Raw genomic sequence first — 25,151 nt, forward strand, 5'->3', positions numbered from 1 at the left:
ACCAACACTAATTACTGCTCAACAAAAAAAGAGAAAGGAAGGAAGATGGGGGGGAGGGGCAAAAATCTCGTTCCATGCTCCACACAGTTCTCTCAAGTCTACAGGCTGAGGTCGTCGGAGCCTAGACAATCTCAGCAGGTAAGAAGATTCTAGGCCCACTAGACTTCCTTCCACTTTACACTGAAATGAATAAAATCATAAAAAGGGGTTTTGCCACCTGGGATGTAGAGCAGAACATAATTAAATTTAGTCTTCTTGGGACAGTGTTTCAATGGGATAAGTCAGCTCCCATTTAACCTCATACATAGCGACACAAAGAAAGGCCTTTCACGGCGCACAAGGTGTATAAACAAAGAGAAACCATATCTTTCTGGGCAAAATTGTTTTTCTGGATTGTTTATTATGTTTAATCAGCACTGTGGAAAATGCAACAATATCTGTTCATGGACTTGAGAACCCCGGAGCGGGAACAGCAGGTGCTAATGTGGGGAGAAGAAAGGAGGATGATCTGGACAGCAGCCATAGGGGAGGCAAGTGTGAGGAGCCAGGAGTGGGGGCCCTGGGCTGCCCCAGACAGAGACATGCGGGCATCCCGGTGGGGTCTTTGGCAGCTCACAGGACAATGGCAGTGGAGGTCTGCTCCCTAGAGGGTGAGGGGGGCACTGAATTCTCCCCTAGTAGTCTCTTCTCTGATCCTTCCTCATTCTGGAAAAAAAAAGAAAAAAGAAATCCTTCAGGGAAAAGGATGCAGGCAGAGTTAGCATCATAGAACTCAGAAAGCAGAAAGAGGAAAGGAGGAGGGAAAGGAAAAGGTGACAGGAAACATAGATTAGGCAAAAAAAAAAAAAAAAAAACAAGGTGGCAGAGGAAGGGGAGTGGGACAAACACTTGGGACAGGGCAGAGGGGAGAGTGGGGAGATCAGAGCAGGGGAGGGCGCAGAGAGGCACAGGGCAGCGAGAGTTGGCCCAGGACCATGGTGATGGCCACATTCCCCGACAGCAAAGGGGAGAGTTGCATATGGAAAGAAGCTGAGGGGGACCAGCCCAGCCTCAGGTTCGGGTGCCCCTGACCCTGCACTCCTACCTACACTCTTACTCACCACCCAGACTCACACTGCCCAGCGGCCCCTGCCCGATAACTCACCAGGGGCTGGGAGCTCTGGCCACACAAGTTTCGAAGATTCACTCCCAAGGAAGCCAAGGACACAATGACCTTAAAGACACAGACAGCCAGGAACAGGGCACGGATTGCTGTGAACAACTTCTGGAGATAACGGAAAAACAAAGATAGTCAGGTATCAGCTACTCCAATGCTGCCACATCACCACCCTCTCCACCCACCCAGGCACTGACTCTATCCAGCTTGCTGCTCCCACCACAGCTGACTGTGTTTCCAGCCACAGCTTCCATCCACTGGCTTGTCTGCAGAGTGACCTTATCACTCCCTGTCAAGAAGTGGAGACTATTCCTTCAATCCCTAGAATCTGGAAGGGCCTAGGACTGCTTTGGCCACAGTGAAAGTGACACTATCCAGTGACAGGGTAGCCCTTAGCTGGTCTGGCAGCTTCTACTTTCTGTCTCCTGAAATGCTTGCAACTAGGGTGCTCCCCATCGGAATCCAGTTTCTGTGCTATGAGAAGCCCAAGCCACGTGGAGAAGCCATCGCTGGCTCTTGCTGACAGCCTCCGCTGAGCTCTGGACCATGCAGCTGCATCATCTCAGACCCCCAACCTTGGCGAGCACTTGGATAACTTCACCCCCATCTGACTGTAACTGCATGAGAAAACCCGTGAGTGAGGATGGCTCGTCTGAATCCAGCCAACTCATAGCACCGTGAGAAATAATAGTTGTAATTTTAAGCCACTACATTTTGGGGTGGTTTTTAATTCAGGAATGGAAAACTGGGATACCGACACACCAGAAAAGCCAGAAGAGTGGCCCGCTATCTCCTCTCTGAAATGTCTCCTCTTTGTTCCTCATCCCCTTTGATTCAGAGGATCTTCATATCATGAGGTCTGAGAAATGTCTGCAGCTTACATTAAAACCTCCTGAATGAAAGACTCAGCATGAGGTCCAAGCTCAAAGAGCCTACATCTCTCTCCTCCAGCGCCCCCAGCTCCCTGGGAACAAAGAGCTGTGATGGGTCCCCAAAGACTGGACTCTTCCTGCTCACCCTCAGCATCTGCATGTAAGCTCTACACTCCTCCTTCTGCCATTGGCTCTCTTGACTTCGCCATCTGTATGACGAGGTCCAAGGGATCACACACAGTGTCAATGTATAAAAAGGGTTCAGTTTGCCAGATGAAGCTATTCACGCAGAGGACAACAGCAGCCATAGCTGTAGCAAAGCCAGACAGGGTGAACAGGCTGGATACATAGCCCTGGAAGAGAAAGAGGGTCAAGACACAGGCTCCTTCAATCAGTGGAAGAGTCATGAGGTCCCTGCCTCAAAGCCGTCTCCTCTTCCCCAGCCCTTGTCCAACCCTCTCCTGCCCTCCAAGAAAGACCCCAAGATATTGGCAACCAAAGGGCAGAAGACAGATAATGGAGCAGAACTCAGGAGGGGGTCAGTGAACAAGGTGGAGGAGAGAGGGTGTCCAAGACTCACAGCAAGTTTGCCCGGGTGCTTCTCATGGACAATGGCCCCAGCTCCCGCTGCGATCGCCTGAAAAGAGACACCAGAAAAAGGCCTCCAGTTTACTCTTCTGAATTGGTCTATCATCACCCTCCCACCAGCAGTTCCCAGAACAGTCAATGTGAAGCAGGATCCCAGGGAAAGACAAAGAACTCTGACACAGAGACAGGACTCCACCTACACCTGCCCCACCTCTCCCACTTGTCTTCAAGAGAAAAATGGAAGTGACAGGGTCTCAGCTACACCCTAGGGCAGCTTCCTCATGGCCAAAGGCCATTTGGCCCCAGAGGCTTTGGTTGCTTCCCCAGAGCCCCAACCCAGACCTATAAGCACCTTCTTGCCCATCACAACTTGCCTCCCCCTGTTGCTTACTCACCACAGACCCCACCCAGAAGGCACAGCCTGAGGCACGCAGCATAGTCCAGGGCCCCAAGCAGAGACACACTCCAAGAGCACAACTCACAACCCCCAGCAATATCTGAGTCACCTGCAAGACAGAATGAGAAACCAGACCCCTTTCCATGAGCCCACGTGCCCCAGCTGCCCCGGGAGCAGCTTCCTGGCTCCTATCTAGGTGGCTCTCCTCTCCATTTCCTCTGCCTTAACCTCTCTGCAGCTCTGATTCTGGAAGGTTCTGTCCCCTTAAAATCCATGAAGCAGCACTGGCCTGGGTCTCCCCTCACCCTTCTCATAGGCTTGGCTATTTATCCTTCATCACTTTTTCCCAACTTCAACAGTTTCTCATCCCACCTGAAGATTCCCACTTTTTCCCCCCATTCTCCTTCAGAGGTCCCATTGTCCCATCCAAATACCCAGCCTGACCTGAGCTTCTGGCCTATCCTTTCTCTTCAGATCCAAACACACACTCTTGAGGGCTCTGTGACAGACACAAAGATGTGCCGCTAAGACACCCTTCAAGAAAGGGCTTGTTTGATTGCTGACCGCCTACAGTTGTCAGCTCCTTCAGGGTCACCCTAATTTTTCAAGCTGAAGACACATGCTGAGGAGAGCCCCCCAGCCAATGACTAAGCAAGACAGTGGCTCAAAGGCCACCTCCACCCAGTGTGGAACTCCTGCAGTGGGCAGCCTTTGCCTGGAAACTCCCCACTGGCCTGGTAGAGTCTGCATTGCAGCCTGATGGTTCCTCGTACCCAATCCTGCTCCCTCTCTTTTCATTCCGTAGGTATCATACCCCAAAAAGCCGTTCACACACCCAACTCCAACTCAGAAGAGAATTCCTCTTCTTCCTGGAAAACCCAACTGTCACCACCTGCACATCCTACTGGCATCTCGAATTTGTCACATCCAAATCCCACACCCCCCACCAACTACCACACACACACACACACACACACACACACACACACACACACATCTCTCGAACCACCTGCACATCCTACCGGCATCTCGGATTTGTCACATCCAGATCCCACACTCCCCCTGCTACCACACACATACATCTCTCAAATGTCTGCTCCTCCTGACTTTGAGGGCTCTGATCTCCTGGTCACCCACACTTCAACCCTCTGTATGCTGTGGATGCCTCTCTTCCCTTATCCCCCACCATCCCTTCACTCCCATGCCATGGAGGTCTGCAAAGGACAGGGACTCCTTTATCTCCCTACCATTCCTGCTATGATTATGCAAGTGCAGACCCTCGATCCTTCTCACCTGGATGCCTCCTGACTCTGAGGCAGGTTCCTGCTCATAATCCATCCACAGTCTTCTCACTGTCAAAGCTGATTCAGGACAGACTCCACCCCTGGTCTTTCAAGGTTCTCAGCAATATGGCCCCAAATCACCCATTCATGAAGCCCATTTTCTTTACTCTTAACCGTTATAGAACTTGCCCTATGCCTTCTGGCTTCTTTGCCTTCGCTCCTGTCATTCTTTAACCTGGAATTCTTTTTTGTCCATCTTCCACCTCTGTCTATACCTATTCCTTCTCCATTCAGGGTTCTCCTGCCCTCAAGGATGTCAGATGTGCTTCTCCCTCGCCTGATCTACCTTTAGTTCCATTCATTAGTGTAGCTGCTGTTTCTTCTGATGGTCACTGAGCACTTTTAGATATAGCCCAGGGATTCTCTCTGTAGTTTGGCCTGAAGTGCTGAACACATTGCCTTGCACCTGTAGGCTCTCAGTCCATGTCGGGTCAATGAAACTGAATTAATAGCCTCTAGACTCTTCTTCCTGTTGCCCCACCTCTGGCTGGGACCAACTCCTCTGCACCAAAGAGGAGGTCGATTATTCCTTTTCATCCAAATTTCTGTGGGGATACTTACAACTTTTTCCTACACAGAATGAGGTATAAATAGTGATTTCTCACGTCCCTCTCATGGAAATTCAACCCACTTTCCTTTTTTGCATCCTATTGAAGAAGGAGAGTTTCCATTGTGAAAGCTGAGCCTACAAATGGGGTCGTTCTTGTCACACTCAGCTAAAACAGAGTCAAGTGGCCAGGGGCAAAAAGCACTAGGGGCACAAAATGTTGCTCCCAAAATGTAATTCTCTACAAATCAGGCTGCTGAAGCTGCCTGCTGCAACCTGAAACCAGCTTTATCTACAGCTTCTGACCTTGCTACAACCCTACGATTAATTTTACCCACACCATCGCTCACCCATCAGAGCTCGCCAGCTCCCCAAAACCTATGATCTTTCTTGAAGGGCAATATGTAACATTTCTCCTTTTTATAAGACTTTAACCTTCTCTTTGTTCCAAAGACGTACTGCAGACCACCTGGTCTGTGTGTATGCCCCAAATTGCAATTATCTACTCCCAAATAAAATGTTTTAATTTTGAAGATTTGATTCTATATTTTAATTGACCGCATCACCTCGTCAATGTGCCCCCCTATCCTGCACCAGCCCAGTCTTACCCCTAGAGCCAGCTGCTCATAACCAATCCTGGCTGTGGAAGGCACAGTGTCCCCAGGGTGAAAAAGAAATTTCTTCAGAGAACTTCCAGCTTTCAGCAGTTGTGTCAAAGTTGACTCCTGGTGGATGTGGACGTTGATGTGGGAGGGCTGGGATGGCGTAGAGGCCACAGCAACTCCATTCACAATCACCATGTTTTGGGTCATCCTGCCTGTCAGGGAGAAGACATACAGAAGTGAGGTCTGGGAACTTGGTGAGGGAAAAATACACAGCACAGGTGAAAGGAGAGAAATAGTGTCTTTGTCAAGACCCCAGATGGGCACAATGGCTCACGCCTGTAATCCCAGCACTTTGGGAGGCTGAGGTGGGTGGATTACCTGAGGTCAGGAGTTCAAGACCAGCCTGGCCAATGTGGCAAACCCCTTCTCTACTAAAAATACAAAAATTCGCATGGTGGTGTGCACCTGTAGTCCCAGCTACTCAGGAAGCTGAGGCAGGAGAATCACTTGAATCCGGGAGGCTGAGGTTGTAGTGAGCTGAGATCCTGCCACTACACTCCAGCTTGGGTAACAGAGTGAGACTCCGTCCCAAAAAAAAAAAAAAAAAAAAAAAAAAAGTCTTTGTCAAGATCCAAAAGGTCTTCCCAGTGCAGATATCAATGTCACAGTGACCTTAGTGATTAGTGACTTAGTATATCTGTATACATATCTTTACACATAATACTTTACACATAAAAATGTTAAGAGATACAAAAGGCTATATATATCTTTAAAACCTTATCTCTCATCTTTTTCCCTCAACCACCTATTTGCCTTGCAGATGGAAAGTAATATTATTGGTTTCTTATAAATCCTACCATGACATTTTTGCATACAAAAGTGTGAAAAAGTATTTCTCCCCCCTTTTCCCCCTTTTCCCCCTTTTCCCACAAATAGCAGCATACTATACACACTGATTTGCATGATGCTGTGTTCACATGATCATATGTTTTTAGAATAACCCTACATGAGTCCATGAAAAGTGTCAACCTAAATAACAGAGAGAGGCTTTCCAAAAGAAAATGAGATTTATTCCAGAATAGGGCATTACAACGAGAATATGCTTACCATAGTAAATCATGTGAACATTCAGGCAGGTAAAAGAAGACAAAGGTTTTTAAAGGAAAAATGGGGAGACTTACATAATCACTTTGAGATGATCATCCTTGGCTACAAGGATCAATAACAAGGGTGACACCTGTCCAGGGTTAGACAGGCAGTTGCTGGTGGATGTCCTCACAGAAGTATTTTTTTGTGTAAGGTTATCATTTTACAGAGTCCTTTGTGATGATTTTTGTTACCAGGTATTTATGCATGAGAACCCTGCCTTGTGGGCTTTCTCAGGCTCTAATTTTCAGATTTTTTTTAACACAAGTGACTCGATTATGATTCTGACAACTTTCACAAAAGCTTCTTCACTCATTTGTGTAACTGCATGTATTTCATGAGTATGAATTTCTTATAATTTATTTAAGTGGTTCCCTATTGGCAGACATTTAGGTTATTTCCAATCCTTTTCCATTACAGACAATGTGGAATTGGCAGGGCAACTGGAATGTGCATTTGCAATTTTAGTAGATATTGTCAGTTATCCTCCACGGAGGTGGTAGCAATTCACATACAGGAGGCAAACTCTTTTATCCTTTTCCTTTTATATGGGGAAAAATGCATTGATTTTAATCAATTTTATGTAATAAAATGTCCCATTTTAAATGTATATCTCAATGAGTTTTGACAAATTTATACATTTGTGCAATTACAGCTACAATCAAGATAAAGGACATTCCTGCACTGCAACACGTTCCCTAAAGCCCCTCCCCAGGAAATAACCCCAACCACTAGCCATGAGCAACCACTAACTTGCTTTCTGTAACGATTTGCATATATTTTTAATCCATGGTTCTCTTTTATTATTATTATTTTTTTTTTTTTTTTTTTGAGATGGAGTCTCACTCTGTCACCCAGGCTAGAGTGCAATGGTGCGATCTCAGCTCACTGCCAGCTCCACCTCCCAGGTTCACGCCATTCTCCTGCGTCAGTCTCCCAAGTAACTGGGACTACAGGTGCCCACCACCAAGCCCAGCTAATTTTTTGTATTTTTGGTAGAGACGGGGTTTCACCGTGTTAGCCAGGACGGCCTCGATCTCCTGACCTCGTGATCCACCTGCCTCAGCCTCCCAAAGTGCTGGGATTACAGGCGTGAGCCACCGCGCCTGGCCGGTTCTCTTCTATATTTTAGAGAGAGAAATGGGGTATTGCTTTGTTGCCCAGGGTGGTCTCAAACTCCTGGACTCAAGCAATCCTCCCACCTCAGCCTCCCAAAGTGCTGCAATTACAGGTGTGAGCCACCAGGACCACGCCTGGCCCATAGTTCTCTTATTATGAGTGAGGTTGATTTTTTTTTCATATGTTAAGGGGCGTTTTTATTTCTTCTTTTGTGAGCTCTCCGTTCACATCCTATGTCCTTGTTTTGTTTTGATTTTTTCTATGGAAGTTCTTTATCTATTCACCAAATTACCACTTGTGATATAAGTTTCAAATGTTTCTTTACAATTTGTAGTTTATTTTTTGACCTTGCTTGTATTTTCATACACTCCATATTCTATTTCATTCTATTTATGGTGTCTAGCTCTTAGACTTTTAAAGGACTTCCCCGTTTCAAGATTACAAATAATCTTCCATATTTTCTTCTAAGTGGCTTTATGCTTTCAGTTTTCACTTTTAAATGTTGACCATCTGGAATTTGGGAGCTGCGTGACCAACCTTGGCCGTTGGGAGACACGGATCCAAGTTCTGTTGCTGACATTCCGATGTTTATCTTCTGAAAGATACGTTCCGGCCGGGCGCGGTGGCTCAAGCCTGTAATCCCAGCACTTTGGGAGGCCGAGACGGGCGGATCACGAGGTCAGCAGATCGAGACCATCCTGGCTAACACGGTGAAACCCCGTCTCTACTAAAAATACAAAAAAAACTAGCCGGGCGAGGTGGCTGGCGCCTGTAGTCCCAGCTACTCGGGAGGCTGAGGCAGGAGAATGGCGTGAACCCGGGAGGTGGTGCTTGCAGTGAGCTGATATCCGGCCACTGCACTCCAGCCTGGGCCGCAGAGCTAGACTCCGTCTCAAAAAAAAAAAAAAAAAAAAAGATACGTTCCATTTGTGGAATACATCTTCTTTTTCTCAGTGATTTAAAATTCTCTCCTGAGCAGAAACGAAGCTCCCCTAGGAATGTAGGCCTATTCTAGTCCTTATATTCTGCCCATTGGCATGTCTCATGGGCTAGGCATCATTACCACAATTTTAACCTGGAGCTTAATGCTAATTGGGCTGTTTCACAATCCCTTCGTGTGGTTTTTCTTTCAGAATTGTCATGGCTATTTTTGCTAGATTACTTCTCCACGTGCACTTTAGAATCAGCTTGCCTGGCTCTAAAATAAATCCTGCATAGGTAATTCTAATGGACATCCTGGCTAAGTATCACAGTTTAAATCAAATATTATTAACAATTCTAATAACACCTGCCATTCGTTCTCTACCTACTTTTCAAAGCACTTTCACTCTTTCACCCACCTGGCCTCCTTGGGGTTAGAAAGGACAGGGGTTAGACAATTCCACACTTGCACAAAGGAGCATCAGACTGCTTCCCACAAAACGAAGCCCAGCCCCAGATTCCAGCCAGACCTTCCCTTGAGGGCCCAGGCCTCGCCCTGAGTGCACCTCAGGTTCCAGCTATCTCCGGGCCCCCAGGACCACTGCTTCCCCCAACTCACGCCAACCCCTAGATCTGCCTCGCCCCCTCCTGAGGAGTCGGATCTGAACCAGGCCGGCACCGCAGAGATTACCCCTGCCGGCCACCGGACGCCTGGTAGGTGGTGGGCTCTTCCCGGCTGCCCCGAACGCTTTTCTCTGTCCAGCTCCTCCTGTGCCCCGGGACTGGGGAAAGCGTCCGGCAGCCCCGCCACGCCCTGGCCCCGTCCCAGGAGCCACCCCACCGTAGGGCTCCAGCCAGGGTCCAGGTGTGCGGGTGGCGGAAAGTACAGGGGACGAGCCAGGCCCAAGCCCCTCCTCCTGCTCTCCAGCCGTTTTTCTGGGGAGAAACACCTGCACCCAGCTGTCCCTCCCTCCTACGCGAGTTCTCCTGGAAACCAGGATGGAGGAAGAAAGACGTCTTGTGGACAGGACGGGGTGGGGACATGGCCCTGGGGACTCCTCGTGACAGAGGGTCCTGCGGCAAGAGGGTCTCCCGGGCCGCAGGGGCCCCGCCTCACCTGCCGTCCTCCGGGAGCTGGCGGCGTAGCAGAGCGGACAGGAGCTGACCCCGAGCAGGGGAGCGACGGGAGGGCGGAGATGGCAGATGCAGGGGTGGGGGCTGAGGCCCCGCCCAGGCTGCGCGGTTTCCCGAAACCAGCTGCGGCCCCGGGGTCCGGCAGGGGGGTTCAGCCTGGAGGAGCGGACCTGGCGGGAGAAGGCCGAGCCCCCGCGCGACCCCTGAGCTCCCACTCGCCCACATTCGCACGCCGGCCCTGGCTGGGCGGAGCTGGGGGCGAGGACGACCCCACGGGCTTTCCCAGGGCCGTCCGCCCGCGCACCCTCCCAGCTCCCCAGAGCCCAGTGACCCTCGGGCAGCGAGAGAACCCCAGACGGACCCCAGGCCCTGCAGCCTGCCGTGAACCCGAGGGGCTGAAGTTCAACCCTGCCCCCGCCTCTACCCCCGCCTCCACCTCCAATTCTCAACCCACTTCTCCAGCCGGCGCCCCAGCCCTCCCGCTGCCTGCTCGCAGGTCCCGAGGAGCGCAGGTGAGGCGGCGCCCCACTCCTGGCTGCCCGCGGGACTCCTTCCGCACGCGCCCCGAGGTGCCTCCGCACAGTTGGAGGGGCGTAGGAGGGACCCCCACCCAGGGATAAGACTGCAGGAAGGGGACTGCGGAGGATGCCAGGTGCGGCCCCCGCTTTTGACCTCCCTCCGCACCGCTCTGCGGTCCTACCCTGGGCAGGGGCGGCGTGAACCTGTCGGGCGTGAGCAACGGTCGGTGGAGCTGGAGGTCGGCGGTGGCGGGGTCAGGGGGTATCCGGAGCCCAGCTGGGGCGCGGCTGCTGCTACATGAGCTCCACAGGCAGCCAAGGGCTCGGTCCTGTCCCAGAGCCTGCAGACTGTGGAGGGGAGACCGCAGGAAGAGCCCGGGTGGAGGGGATGAGGGGTGGGGGCGTGGGGCGCTGCTTGACCTAGACGCCTAGGCCCTGGGAGGAGGATGCGGGGGACAGAGCAGATCTGGGGCGAAAGGTGAGGTTCCCGTAGGCTCAGCGGTTGCCGCAGCCCCAGCATGATCAGCAGCCCCCTCTGCTACACGCACTCCCCTCCTGAGGGGGCAGGGGTGCGGCTCTGTGACCAGGACAGCCATTCATTCGGTAACCTTGAGCCCCACTGGCCCCTGACTTCCCCAGCTCCAATGAAATCTGCGAAAATCTTCTGACAGCCCTTCCTCCCTGATGCTGCCTTCTTCACACACGGTGTCCCTGACAGTGGAGACAGCTGACAGTGATGAGATGGCCCCTGAAGCCCCACAACCCACCCACGTCGATGTGCACATCCACCAGGAGTCTGCCCTGGCCAAGCTCCTGCTGACCTGCTGCTCTGCGCTGCGGCCCCGGGCCACCCAGGCCAGGGGCAGCAGCCGGCTGCTGGTGGCCTCGTGGGTGAGTGTGATGGCCTGCCTCGTGGGGCGGCAGGAGGGACTCCCCACCTCCTGCCGCAGCAGCACTTTCTGCCAGCCTCCCTCTCAACAGGACACCGAGCCAGTTGTGTCTTCTTACTTAGGAATGTGACTCTCTGGCATTCTCAGTAAGAGCCTGGGAAGGGGAAGCTCTGGGCTGAACGGGTGTGGAGGAGCCACTGACCCTGCCGAGTCCCAATCAGTGGAGCCCTTTCCTCTCCGCCAAACTCAGGATGGGCCGGCTCTCCTCCCTTTCTCTACTCTTTTCTCCTCCTCCTTCCTCTTCTTCTTTCTCCTCCTCCTCCTCTTCTCCTTTCTCTTCTCCTCTCTCTCTCTCTCCCTCTCTTTTTGGGGTTTTAGCAGTTAATCCCTGCAGTGGCAGGTCCACCTAGGAGCTGGGAATCTTAGGGTCCTTTGGCTTTCAGGTGACGCAGATTGTGCTGGGATCTTGAGTGCAGTCCTGGGAGGATTTTTCTACATCGGCAACTACACCCGCCTGGTCACCTCGGGAGCTGCCATCTGGACAGGGGCTGTGGTGAGTAGAGCAGGACAGTGCTTGACTGCCTGTGAGAAGTGTGAGGCATTGCTCTCCTGATTGTCTTTCTCCAACATGGCGCCACAGAATGCTGGCAGTCGGAAAGATCTGATTATCTAGGCCCATTCCCTGCCTGTTCAGATGAGCAAACAGCTGAGGGCAGTAGTGGCATGTCCTAGTCACACTGCTCTCCCATACCCTGCCCAGTGCTGCTCCCACCAGGCTGGCCACCTCTCCCTGCCTTCAACAGTTAATGTCAACTAAGGATCTAAGGACCTGCTCATCTCTGGATACTTGCCTTGAGATGAGGGAGGCAGAGCGTGCCAAACAGTATGTGATCCCCCAGGAAGCATCACCCCCTGGTTATTCCCATTGTCCTACACAGGCCCTGCACACAATGGGAACCCAGGAATTGTCAACAGATGGGTGTGTGCAGTTTGCACAGGAGCTGGGTAGGCTGGTCATGGTACCTACACCCTCAGAATAGCAGTAAAACACTTATATTTACTGAGAGAAACCGAAAGTAATAACCTTCACCCAGCCCATGGCAAAATACCCAGATTAGTTACAGAATTAGCCAAACAGGATTCAGGTCCACCTGTCCACTGCGATATACTAGATTTCCTGTTCTTCAAGCTCAGGTGAGTGGATCATTGGGCACTGTTAGGACAGGCTTCTAAACCTAATAGTGCCCACTCTGTATAGACTCACCCTTTATTGAGAGCTTCTGCAACACCCTATGACTTTTATCCACAAGATCCCACCATCCCTGGAACTTTCACAAAGCACTTGGTGTTGTTTAAAAAGGAAGATTTAGGAGATCACACCTGGCTTGACCACAAGCTCTTAGGTGTCACTAACGCAGGGCCTTCTGCAGCCTCAGGAGTTGGATCGGGCTCCACCCTCTCAGCAGTTATCTTACCATGGATAATAAAGCTTAGCATGAAACCTCCGGCCCAAGCTGAGTGTGCTAGGGAAGGGCCTGCTGCATGGAGGGTGTCTCGTCAGAGGGGACTTGCATTTCCTGTGCTAAGCCTGCTCCTGGCTCAATCTCTCCCCAGGCTGTGCTAGCTGGAGCTACTGCCTTCATTTATGAGAAACGGGGTGGTACCTACTGGGTAAGTTCAGGGAAGGGCATGGGAGGGGACCAGGTTCAGGCTGGAGGCCACCCCAATCTCCTGCCCTGTCACAGGCTTCTCTGGGCCTTGCCCTATTTTCCCCCGATTGGACTCTGGGAGAGACTGAAACACGAAGATTTCTCTCTGCCTCCTCCCTCCGCAGGCCCTGCTGAGGACTCTGCTAGCGCTAGCAGCTTTCTCCACAGCCATCGCTGCCCTCAAACTTTGGAATGAAGATTTCCAATATGGCTATTATTACAACAGTGTCTGCCACATCTCCACCTCGAGTGGCTGGAACACCCCAGCCCCCACTCACAGTCCAGAAGAAGTCAGAAGGCTACACCTGTGTACCTCCTTCCTCTACATGCTAAAGGTAGGTGGCCAAGGGGAAGGTGCAGCAGCAGGTGGGGCAGGGATGGCCAGGCCAGGCCAGGGGCAAGAGTCAGCTTCTCCACCAGAAATAGCTGTTGCCTATTCTGCACCAAGCTTGAGTATTGTCACCAAGGACAAAGCATCAAACAAAACAGAAATGGCTCCTGTAGGGTATTACAGACTAGTGGGCAATACAAGCATTAAAATAATAATAAATGAACCAATATAGCAAGTGTGCAGAGTGCTGCAAAGGTGTTAAATGCATGGTTTCCCTTGATCCTCTGAAGTCTTGGAGGTTATCAGGGAATCAAATCATAGCCCAAACCTGTCACTGTGTAAATGAGGACGCAGGCCCAATGTGAGGGGTTTCCAGCTGCATTCTGCACACTACATGCATTGACTTCCCCTCCAGAAGCCACAAACTTGAAGATAAAGGGGTAGAGATTTTCCCAGGTCAACAAGGAGCATGAGGACAGAGCAGGAAGGCAGTTGTCATCCTGGTGCTTATGGCCTTGGCCCTCTGTCCCCAGGCCTTGTTCCGTACCCTTCAGGCCATGATCTTGGGTGTCTGGATTCTGCTGTTTCTGGCATCTCTAGCCCCTCTGTGGCTGTACTGCTGGAGAAAGTTCCCAACCAAAGGGGTGAGTCCCTAAAGTGTGTGCCTGTGTGTTTGGGGCAGTGGAGCTGCTCAAAGGAGACAGGAATGGACAGTGGACAGTTTGGGGAGGAGAAAGGGGCTCATGACCCAAGTCCCAACTATTATCATGCCTGTCTTTCTACCCAGTGGTGGCCCAGCCCGGAAAGCCCCTATCCCCAACCAAGCGGCCCCCAAGTCAAAGAGCCCAGGAATCCAGGGAAGTCCATATCCATGCTATACCTTTGCATCAGGTAGCATGCAGCTGATTCTGGTAGTTCCAGAGCTAAGCAGCCCTGAAGGAAAGACTCCACCCTTTCTTTCCCACTCACGATTGTCTTGCCTTTCCTTTTCCCTTAGAAAAGACACCAGAAGGAGATGTTGGAAGTGAGCTGAATCTAGCCATGCCTCTCCTGATTATTAGCGCCTGGTGCTTCTGCACTGTGCATCCCTGCATCTGACTGCTGGAAGAACCAGACTGGGGAAAAAGAGACTCTTCAACGTCCCCAGTTATCCTGCTGCCATGACCATGGCCACAACCCTGCTCCAGCAGCACTTGCCTATTCCTTACGTCCCTTCCCTATCCTGCTCCGCTTCATGTCCCCTCCTGAGCAGTCATGTGATAATAAACTCTCATGTTATTGTTCCCAGGTTCTCGCTTAGTTATTCCAGAGAATTTCTCTTGGTTGGAGTAGGAAGTGGAGAAGGAGCCAATGGCAAACCTCAGACACCCTCCCACAGCTCCCCAACCTCCTGCCTTAGGCTAGAGCTGCTGGCCCTGGAGCTAGAACCTCTTTGAGGCTGGTCCTGTGGCTATAGGTTCAAAGGCCTAGGAATAAACGATGAACGGGGCTGAGACTCTGAGCCCACTCCCTACCACTAACATTTAAGAAGGTGAATGCTTGGCAATTTAAGAATTAGATTTTTTTTTATTGTGACTGTTTGAAAAGATTAAGTAGACAACATAACATTGATAGGACATCCAACAATAAAGAAAGGACATCCAACAATATGACAAAATAGAAACCTTACAAATTACCCATAAAAAATCCTAAAACTGCTGTATAAAATATGAATCATGTATTTTTAAATTCATGACTATGAACCAAGAAAAAGATGGAGGCCATCAAAGCCTATAGAAGAAGTAGGAGCAAGAATTCAGAGTGGAAGCCAGTATCTGCCTGTGTTAGTCCCACAACCACCCCCACACTCAGTGTTCCACTTGAAGGACCTACGGGGCTCAGCATGTAGTTGTGTTCATGGCTAAGTTATATTATAGTAAAAGGACACACAAGGTGGGGAAAGAACATATTAGGTGGACTCTGGAAGAATCCGGGCACAGGCTTCCTATATCCTCCCACAGTGAGAGGCTACACAGTAATACAGCAGTGTTTCTGCCCAGGGAAGCCCACCTAAGACTCAAAGACCAGGGTTTTTATTGAGAGCTAGCCACATAGGCACTCCCTCCACTGCACAGCTACTGCAATTCCAGACTCCCAGAGGAAAAGCAGGTGTCCACCTGAAATCACATTGTACAGTCTAGGCAAGCTGATAGAGTGAAATTTAGTACACAGGCACACAAAACCACCTTATCAGCATAGGAACATTCCAGAAGCCCAATTCCTAGAAGACAACCAAGGGTAGCAAAACCTTGTAAAGGGTGACTCTCTGTGTTAACTCTTTCCTGCACACTGCCCTAAGGGCATCTGCCAACCTCTTGCAACCCAAAACTGCACTTAATAACTATGTGAAAGACAATAAATGAAGCCTAGAGCCACTTAAGCTGGAGAGTTACAGTGAAGGACCCAGTATACATCTTCACTTTCAGAGAAGAATTGGGAAAAAAATCCACTCCATAGAGGGGGATGACAAGTAAACTCTTGGTGATAGGAGTCAGATGAAGATTCATGAATACAAGCCGGCCCTAATATGGACTTAGGGATGGAATTCCCACTACTTGGATAAACCCCCAAACCCTGAGCAAATAATTTAAAGGTCCTCAAGATGGTAGTGACCCCTGACACCTGTCAGAAACAAATGCAAATTCTGCCTGGAAAAATTTATCTTCAACTGAGCCCTTAAATGATCTGCATGACTATATTTTTTAAAGTGACACAAATAAACAGAAAGCAAAAAAAAAAAAACAAAAAAGATGATGATTATAAATTAAGTTTATGAGTAAGTGCAATAAATATAAATGGATAAAATAGTCCATTTGAAACATAGACTGTATTTTTATAAAACTCATCCATATGCTATTTACATGAAATGCAGCTAAAGCAAAGATACAGAAAGATAGTAAAAGGATGGGGAAAAAAAACAAATTAGTATGGCTCTATTCAAGAGCATTGCTAGAGACAAAGAGGCCACTCATGGTCAATCCAATCATCATTCTCTCTTCCTTACTAACAGAAATCCAGTTTTGTTTTGTTTTTAAGTCACTACTGCCAGCCTTCCTTGCAATTGAGGATTGCAACGACCCACACACTCAGCCAATGAGAAGTCAAGAGAATTCACTGGGAACAAAAAGAATTGGTTGGTTTCCCTAATTTCTGCTCTCTGCTTCCTCGCCTTCTCCCAGGAATCAGGACCCCATACCTGGCACTGGAGGAGCCATCTTGTGGCAAAGCAGGTAATAGCCACAGGTTGGAAATGATACAAAAGACAAAGGAGGCTGGACCCTCAACAACATAATTGAATATGCCCAACCAGTCTTGGATACTTACCTTTGAACTGTTCTATATGACAAAAAGTAAATGCCTTGCTGGCTTTTTTTAAGGAAAAAATTTTTTTTAATTTACAGTAGCAACAACACTGTAAGATACTTAGAAATAAATCTAGATACTCAAGATTGGTAAAGAAAATCATAAAACTTTATTGAAAAACATTAATGAATACCTAAATTAAATAAAAAGATACATACCATGTTCATAGATGGAAGGACTCCATTTTGTAAAGATGGCATCTCCCTCCAAATTTATGCATAAATTCAGTGCAATCCAAATCAAAATCTCACCAGAGTTTTATTAGTATTTGATTGGCCAATTCTCAACTTGACACAGAAGATCAAAAATTCAAGAATGTCGGCGCGTTCCAAGATGGCCAGATAGGAACAGCTCCGGTCTGCAGTTGCCAGCGTGATCATCACAGAAGATGTGTGATTTCTGCATTTCCAACTGAGGTACCTGGTTCATCTCATTGAGACTGGTTGGACGGTGGGTGCAGCCCACAGAGGGCGAGCCAAAGCAGGGTGGGGCATTGCCTCACTGGGGAAGTGCAAGGGGTCAGGGAATTTTCCTTTCCTAGCCAAGGGAAGCTATGACAGACTGTGCCTGGAAAAATGGAACATTCCCGCCTAAATACTGTGCTTTTCCAACAGTCTTAGCAAACAGCACACCAGGAGATGATATCCCACGCCTGGCCAGGAGGGTCCCAAGCCCACGGAGCCTTGCTCACTGCTAGCACAGCAGTCTGAGATCAACCTGCAAGGCAGCAGCCTGGCAGGGGGAGGGACATGCGCCATTGCTGAGGCTTGAGTAGGTAAACAAAGCAGCCAGGGAAGCTTGAACTGGGTGGAACCCACCACAGCTCAGCAAGGCCTGCTACCTCTGTTGACTCCACCTCCAGGGGTCAGGGGGCAGGGCACAGCTGAACAAAAGGCAGCAGAAACTTCTGCAGACTTAAACCTCCCTGTCTGACAGCTGCGAAGAGAGCAATGGTTCTCCCAGCACACCGTTTGAGCTCTGAGAACTGACCGACTGCTTCCTCAAGTGGGTCCCTGACCCTTGTGTAGCCTAACTGGGAGACACTTCCCAGTAGAGGCTGACTGACACCTCATACAGGCAGGTGCCCCTCTGGGGATGAAGCTACCAGAGGAAGGATCAGGCAGCAATATTTGCTGTTCTGATCAGGCAAACAGGGTCTGGAGTGGACTTCCAGCAAACTCCAACAGACCTGCAGCTGACGGACCTGACTGTTCGAAGGAAAACTAACAAACAGAAAGGAATAGCATCAAATCAACAAAAAGGACATCCATACCAAAATTCCATCTGTAGGTCACCAACATCAAAGACCAAAGGTAGATAAAACCACAAAGATGGGGAGAAACCAGAGCAGAAAAGCTGAAAATGCTAAAAACCGGAACGCCTCTTCTCCTCCAAAGGATCGCAGCTCCTCACCAGCAACGGAACGAAGCTGGATGGAGAATGACTTTGACAAGTTGACAGGCTTCAGAAGGTCGGTAATAACAAACTTCTCTGAGCTGAAGGAGGATGTTTGAACCCATCGCAAGGACGCTTAAAACCTTGAAAAAAAATTAGACGAATGGCTAACTAGAATAAACAGTGTAGAGAAGACCTTAAACGACCTAATGGAGCTGAAAACCATGGCACAAGAACTATGTGACGAATGCACAAGTTTCAGTAGCCGATTTGATCAAGTGGAAGAAAGGGTACCAGTGATTGAAGATCAAATTAATGAAATAAAGCAACAAGAGAACTTCAGAAGAAAAAGAGTAAAAAGAAAGAAACAAAGCCTCCAAGAAATATGGGACTATGTGAAAAGACCAAATCTACGTTTGATTGGTGTACCTGAAAGTGACAGGGAGAATGGAACCAAGTTGGAAAATACTCTTCAGGATACTATCCAGGAGGACTTCCGCAACCTAGCAAAGCAGGCCAACATTCAAATTCAGAAAATACAGAGAATGCCACAAAGATACTCCTTGGGAAGAGCAACCCCAAGACACCTAATTGTCAGATTCACCAAGGCTGAAATGAAGGAAAAAATGTTGAGGGCAGCCAAAGAGAAAGGTCAGGTTACCCACAAAGGGAAGCCCATCAGACTAACAGTGAATCTCTCTGGCAGAAACTACAGGCCAGAAGAGAGTGAGGGCCAATATTTAACATTCTTTTTTTTTTTTTTTTTCTTTTGAGACAGAGTCTCGCTCTGTCGCCCAGGCTGGAGTGCAGTGGCCGGATCTCGGCTCACTGCAAGCTCCACCTCCCAGGTTCACGCCATTCTCCTGCCTCAGCCTCCCAAGCAGCTGGGACTACAGGTGCCCACCACCACGCCTGGCTAGTTTTTTGTATTTTTTAGTAGAGACGGGGTTTCACCGTGTTAGCCAGGATGGTCTCGATCTCCTGACCTCGTGATCCACCCGTCTCGGCCTCCCAAAGTGCTGGGATTACAGGCTTGAGCCACCGCGCCTGGCCTAACATTCTTAAAGAAAAGAATTTTCAACCCAGAATTTCATATCTTGCCAAACTAAGCTTTATCAGTGAAGAAGAAATAAAATAGTTTACAGACACACAAATGCTGAGAGATTTTGTCACCACCAGGCCTGCCTTACAAGAACTCCTGAAGGAAGCACTAAACATGGAAAGGAAAAACCAGTACCAGCCACTGCAAAAACATGCCAAATTGTAAAGACCATTGATGCTAGGAAGAAATTGCATCAACTAATGGGCAAAATAACCACATAACATCATGTCAGGATCAAATTCACACATAACAATATTAACCTTAAATGTAAATGGGCTTAATGCCCCAATTAAGAGACACAGACTGGTAAATAGGATAAAGAGTCAAGACCCATCAGTGTGCTGTATTCAGGAGACCCATCTCACGTGCAGAGACACACATAGGCTCAAAATAAAGGGATGGAGGAAGATCTACCAAGCAAATGGAGAACAAAAAAAAGCAGGGGTTGCAATCCTAGTCTCTGATAAAACAGACTTTAAACCATCAAAGATCAAAAGAGACAAAGAAGGCCATTACATAATGGTAAAGGGATCAATTCAACAGGAAGAGCTAACTATCCTAAATATATATGCACCCAATACAGGAGCACCCAGATTCATAAAGCAAGTCCTCAGAGACTTACAAAGAGACTTAGACTCCCATACAATAATAATGGGAGACTTCAACACCCCACTGTCAACATTAGACAGATCAACGAGACAGAAAGTTAACAAGGATATCCAGGAATTGAACTCATCTCTGCAGCAAGCAGACGTAATAGATATCTATAGAACTCTCCACCCCAAATCAACAGAATATACATTCTTCTCAGCACCACATCACACTTATTCCAAAATTGACCACATAATTGGAAGTAAAGCACTCCTCAGCAAATGTAAAAGAACAGAAATTATAACAAACTGTCTCTCAGACCACAGTGCAATCCAACTAGAACTCAGGACTAAGAAACTCAATCAAAACCCCTCAACTACACGGAAACTGAACAACCTGCTCCTGAATGACTACTGGGTACATAACGAAATGAAGGCAGAAATAAAGATGTTTTTTGAAACCAATGAGAACAAAGATACAACGTACCAGAATCTCTGGGACACATTTAAAGTAGTGTATAGAGGGAAATTTATAACACTAAATGCCCACAAGAGAAAGGAGGAAAGATCTAAAATAAACACCCTAACGTTACAAGTAAAAGAACTAGAGAAGCAAGAACAAACACACTCAAAAGCTAGCAGAAGGTAAGAAATAACTAAGATCAGAGCAGAACTGAAGGAGATAGAGACACAAAAAACCCCTCAAAAAATCAATGAATCCAGGAGCTGGTTTTTTTTAAAGATCTACAAAATAGACTGCTAGCAAGACTAAAAAAGAAGAAAAGAGAGAAAAATCAAATAGACGCACTAAAAATGATAAAGGGGATATCACCACTGACCCCACAGACATACAAACTACCATCAGAGAATACTATAAATACCTCTGTGCAAATAAACTAGAACATCTAGAAGAAATGGATAAATTCCTGGACACACACACCCTCCAAAGATTAAACCAGGAAGAAGTTGAATCTCTGAATAGACTAATAACAGGCTCTGAAATTGAGGCAATAATTAATAGCCTACCAACCAAAAAAAGTCCAGGACCAGATGGATTCACAGCCGAATTCTACCAGAGGTACAAAGGGGAGCTGGTACCATTCCTTCTGAAACTATTCCAATCAATAGAAAAAGAGGGAATCCTCCCTAACTCATTTTATGAGGCCAGCATCATCCTGATACCAAAGCCTGACAGAGACACAACCAAAAAAGAGAATTTGAGACCAATATCCCTGATGAACATCAATGCAAACATCCTGAATAAAATACTGGCAAACTGAACCCAGCAGCACATCAAAAAGCTTATCCACCATGATCAAGTCAGCTTCATCCCTGGGATGCAAGGCTGGTTCAACATATGCAAATCAATAAATATAATCCATCACATAAACAGAACCAAAGACAAAAACCACATGATTATCTCAATAGATGCAGAAAAGGCCTTTGACAAATTTCAACAGCCTTCATGCTAAAAAATCTCAATAAACTAGGTATTAATGGAATGTATCTCAAAATAATAAGAGCTATTTATGACAAACCCACTGCCAATATCATACTGAATGGGCAAAAACTGGAAGAATTCCCTTTGAAAACTGGCACAAGACAGGGATGCCCTCTCTCGCCACTTCTATTCAACATAGTGTTGGAAAGTTCTGGCTAGGGCAATCAGGCAAGAGAACGAAATCAAGGGTATCCAGTTAGGAAAAGACAAAGACAAATTGTCCCTGTTTGCAGATGACATGATTGTATATTTAGAAAACCCCATCGTCTCAGCCCAAAGTCTCCTTAAGCTGATAAGCAACTTCAGCAAAGTCTCGGGATACAAAATCAATGTGCAAAAATCACAAGCATTCCTATACATCAATAACAAAAAAACAGAGAGCCAAATCATGAGTGAACTTCCATTCACAATCGCTACAAAGAGAATAAAATACCTAGGAATCCAATTTACAAGGGATGTGAAGGAGCTCTTCAAGGAGAACTGCAAACCACTGCTCAATGAAATAAAGGAGGTCACAGACAAATGCAAGAACATTCCGTGCTCATAGATAGGAAGAATCAATATCATGAAAATGGCCATACTCCCCAAGGTAATTTATAGATTCAATGCCATCCCCATCAAGCTACCAATGACTTTCTTCACAGAATTGGAAAAAACTGAAGTTCATATGGAACCAACAAAGAGCCCACATTGCCAAGACAATCCTAAGTAATATAACAATTCCTCCTCCCTACCTCAGAGGAAATATAGCAGAGTCCCCAAATGGGAATATAATCTCGTTTGTTCAAACTTCTAGAATGAGCATGAGGAAAACCAGAGCTATATACATCATCAGTGGGACTGACTATGCAGACACCACAGAAGGTCATGAAGTGGCCTTTGGCAGAGACTGGTGTTGTTCCCCAATTTTCATTCTTTCTTCCTTTATTTCTTGTAGTAGTTCCCCTGGAAAAAAAAAAACTGGGCACATAGCTTCTTGGAATGGAGACTAGATTTCCCAGCCTCCTTTGGTGACTTAATTTTAAGCAATAAGATTTAAGAGGAAACAGTGTGCATGTCCTGGGAACATCCTTTAAGAGAGAGGTGTCCTTTGCCCCCATGATCTCTTTTGATACTTGGAGTGCAGGTGTGATAGCAGCATTATAGTGAATGCTTATAACTTTATTTGTCTCAGCATTAATTTTGAATATTAACTGGACTTTCCCATACCAGCAGCAGGGCTCAGTTACCCTCCATACAGTTTCCAGTTCTATACTTTATCCCAGTTCTCCTATGTGGCCAATCCAGATAGCTACCTTACACAACTGCCTCCTGGTGACCAGCTCACTATGGGTCAACTGGATACACCCTGCTCCACTAGCCCTGCTGACCCCCACACCCTGTATCAACTGTGCAGACACGCTTCAGTGACCACCTCTGCATGCTCCTGGAACTCATGCCTGCTTGCTCTAAATCCACCAACTAAAACTCCCTGTGGGAAACCTATTTAAATAACGCTCTGGACCCAATAAAGGGATCCCTTTCTCTCTGTCCCTGCCTGTGCTCCCTGACCTCCAGGCATGCTGTGTAGCCCCCAGGGTCTGCAACTACTAAAATCTCTTAAACTTTCACATTGTGGTTGTGTCATTGAAGCCATGCCTGAAATCTGACCCCTATGGCAAGGCTACCCCAAAGGGACCCACGCAGGTGGATGTCCTGCTGTTCTTCTGTCCAGACCTCTGTTAGCTGCTGCGGACAGTAGCTACAAGCCAAATTGATAGAAAAAACTGTTTTGAATGAAGCAAGCAATTCATTTAAAACATGGACCGGACTGGCACAGTGGTTCACATTTGTAATCCCAGCACTTTGGGAGGCCAAGGCAGGTGGATCACGAAGTCAGGTGATCGAGACCATCCTGGCTAACATGGTGAAACCCTGTCTCTACTAAAAATTACAAAAATATTAGCTGGGCTTGGTGGCGGGCGCCTGTAGTCCCAGCTACTCCGGAGGCTGAGGCAAGAGAATGGCGTGAACCCAGGAAGCGGAGCTCGCAGTGAGCCAAGACTGCACTACTGCACTCCTGCCTGGGCAACAAAGCAAGACTCCATCTCAAAAAAGAAAAAAAAAAAAAAATACAAAATTAGCCAGGCTTGGTGGCGCATGCCTGTATTCCCAGCTACTCAGGAGGTTGAAGCAGGAGAATCGCTTGAACCCTGGAGACGGAGGTTGCAGTGAGCCGAGATCATACCATTGCACTCCAGCCTGGGCAACAAGAGTGATAAGAGTGAAATTCCGTCTAAAAAAAAAAAAACATGGATCTAGAGCAAGCTATCTTGGGCCATGAGGTGATTTAGGAATAGTATCCATTCACTGAAGAGCAACAGGACAGAGTGTGACCTATGCACAACATACATACTAATCCTGGGCTGCCTGCCTAGATGTTGATGTGTGAAAAAAACTTGGGTTCGTTTACATATTCTGGCACTCACTGCCAGACAGAACTCTAATTAATAAATTTTCACCTCAAAAAGATCATCCTAAATGTGCATGCAGTTAACAACAGAACTTCCAAGTACATGGAACAACTGTGGATAGAACTGAAAGGAGAAGTTGTCAAATCCACAATTATAGCTGGAGACACAACATTTCCCGCTCAGTAATAGATAGAATGAGTGGACAGAAATTAGCAAGGATATAGAAGAGTTGAACCACACCATCAACAGCTGGATCTCATTGCATTTATAATACAATCCACAACAATATCAGAATACACATTCTTTTCAAGTGCTCATGGAACATTCACCAAGATAGACCATGTCTTCAGTCATAAAAAAAACCTTAACAAATTTAAAAGAATTAAAATCACCCAGGTTATAGTCCCTTAACCATAATGAACTATAAATCAACAAATGAAAAGGAATGGGAAAATCTCCAAACACTTGAAAATTAAACAACATATTTCTAAATCACTCATGGATCAAAGGAATTTCAAGGGAATTAGAAAATATTTTGAACAGAACAAAAATGAAAATTTTTCCTAACAAAATTTGTAGAATACAGCTAAAGAAGTGCTTAGAGGAAAATTCATAGCATTAAGTATTTGTATGAGAAAAGAATAAGGGCAGGGTTTGAAACATGGCAGACAATGTAGACCAGCAACAAACTACCAACACTGTAGAGGAGCCCCTGGATCTTATCAGGCTCAGCCTAGATGAGCGAATTGATGTGAAAATGAGAAATGACCGAGAGCTTTGAGGCAGACTACATGCTTATGATCAACATTTAAATATGATCTTGGGAGATGTGGAAGAAACTGTGACTACTATAGAAATTGATGAAGAAACATATGAAGAGATATATAAATCAACGAAACGGAATATTCCAATGCTCCTTGTCCGGGGAGATGGCGTTGTCCTGGTTGCCCCTCCACTGAGAGTTGGCTGAAACAAAGAATTTGTCCTGTATGGAGAACAGGAGACTTTGTACAGTGGCCTTTCTAAATGTACAAAACATTCAAAAGAGAAACCTGCATACATTTTGATATTAAGAAATAATTCCGGGATTCTTCCACGCCTGGAATGAGTTGATTTGCAGATAACTCACAAATTCTTAAGCAAAATGGTATTTTCATTTTTCTCAAGCTCTTCCAATAAATATGATCACCAAGATGCAGAAAAAAAAAGAATAAGAAAGTTCTTAGATCAATAATCTACAATTTTATAAGAAACTAAAATAAAAGAGCAAAATAAACTCAAAATTGACTCAAAGCAAAATAGAAGAAAGAAAATTATAAAGAAGATAAATGATTAAACAGAAAAAATTAGGGAAATCAATGAAACTAAATGCGAGTTTGTTGAAAAGATTGATACATCTCTAGTAAGAATGTCCAAAAATTACAATAATAAG

At 47.1% G+C, this 25,151-nt stretch overlaps 2 protein-coding genes and 1 pseudogene across 7 annotated transcripts; 2 read left to right on the forward strand and 1 right to left on the reverse strand.

Moving 5' to 3' along the window:
• Nucleotides 1–367: 367 nt before the first annotated feature.
• On the reverse strand, nt 368–9,923 carry TMEM176B (transmembrane protein 176B). The gene is given in 8 exon segments (XM_010379927.2): nt 368–705; nt 1,145–1,264; nt 2,174–2,252; nt 2,254–2,381; nt 2,609–2,665; nt 3,012–3,122; nt 5,512–5,720; nt 9,812–9,923. Coding segments are annotated over 7 exon segments (792 nt in total). The 5' UTR covers nt 5,716–5,720; nt 9,812–9,923; the 3' UTR covers nt 368–612.
• Nucleotides 9,924–10,201: 278 nt separating this feature from the next.
• Nucleotides 10,202–14,564, forward strand: TMEM176A (transmembrane protein 176A). 6 transcript variants are annotated; one of them, XR_004058094.1, is made up of 7 exons: nt 10,202–10,340; nt 10,986–11,237; nt 11,680–11,789; nt 12,851–12,907; nt 13,071–13,280; nt 13,810–13,920; nt 14,274–14,564. XR_004058094.1 is itself a non-coding variant. In XM_030933210.1 (7 exons), exons 2-7 carry the CDS (start codon nt 11,031–11,033, stop codon nt 14,307–14,309), a joined length of 735 nt encoding a protein of 244 aa, XP_030789070.1. In that variant the 5' UTR covers nt 10,202–10,340; nt 10,986–11,030; the 3' UTR covers nt 14,310–14,564. The 6 variants fall into 6 exon arrangements, 1 of the variants encoding a protein (XP_030789070.1); XM_030933210.1 differs by having other exon boundaries at nt 10,986–11,241; XR_004058098.1 differs by having other exon boundaries at nt 10,232–10,340; nt 11,065–11,237.
• A 9,816-nt stretch (nt 14,565–24,380) lies between these two features.
• On the forward strand, nt 24,381–24,699 carry LOC104675390 (annotated as a pseudogene).
• Nucleotides 24,700–25,151: the final 452 nt, after the last annotated feature.

Source organism: Rhinopithecus roxellana, chromosome 6, assembly GCF_007565055.1.
Source record: "Rhinopithecus roxellana isolate Shanxi Qingling chromosome 6, ASM756505v1, whole genome shotgun sequence".
NCBI lineage: Eukaryota > Metazoa > Chordata > Mammalia > Primates > Cercopithecidae > Rhinopithecus > Rhinopithecus roxellana.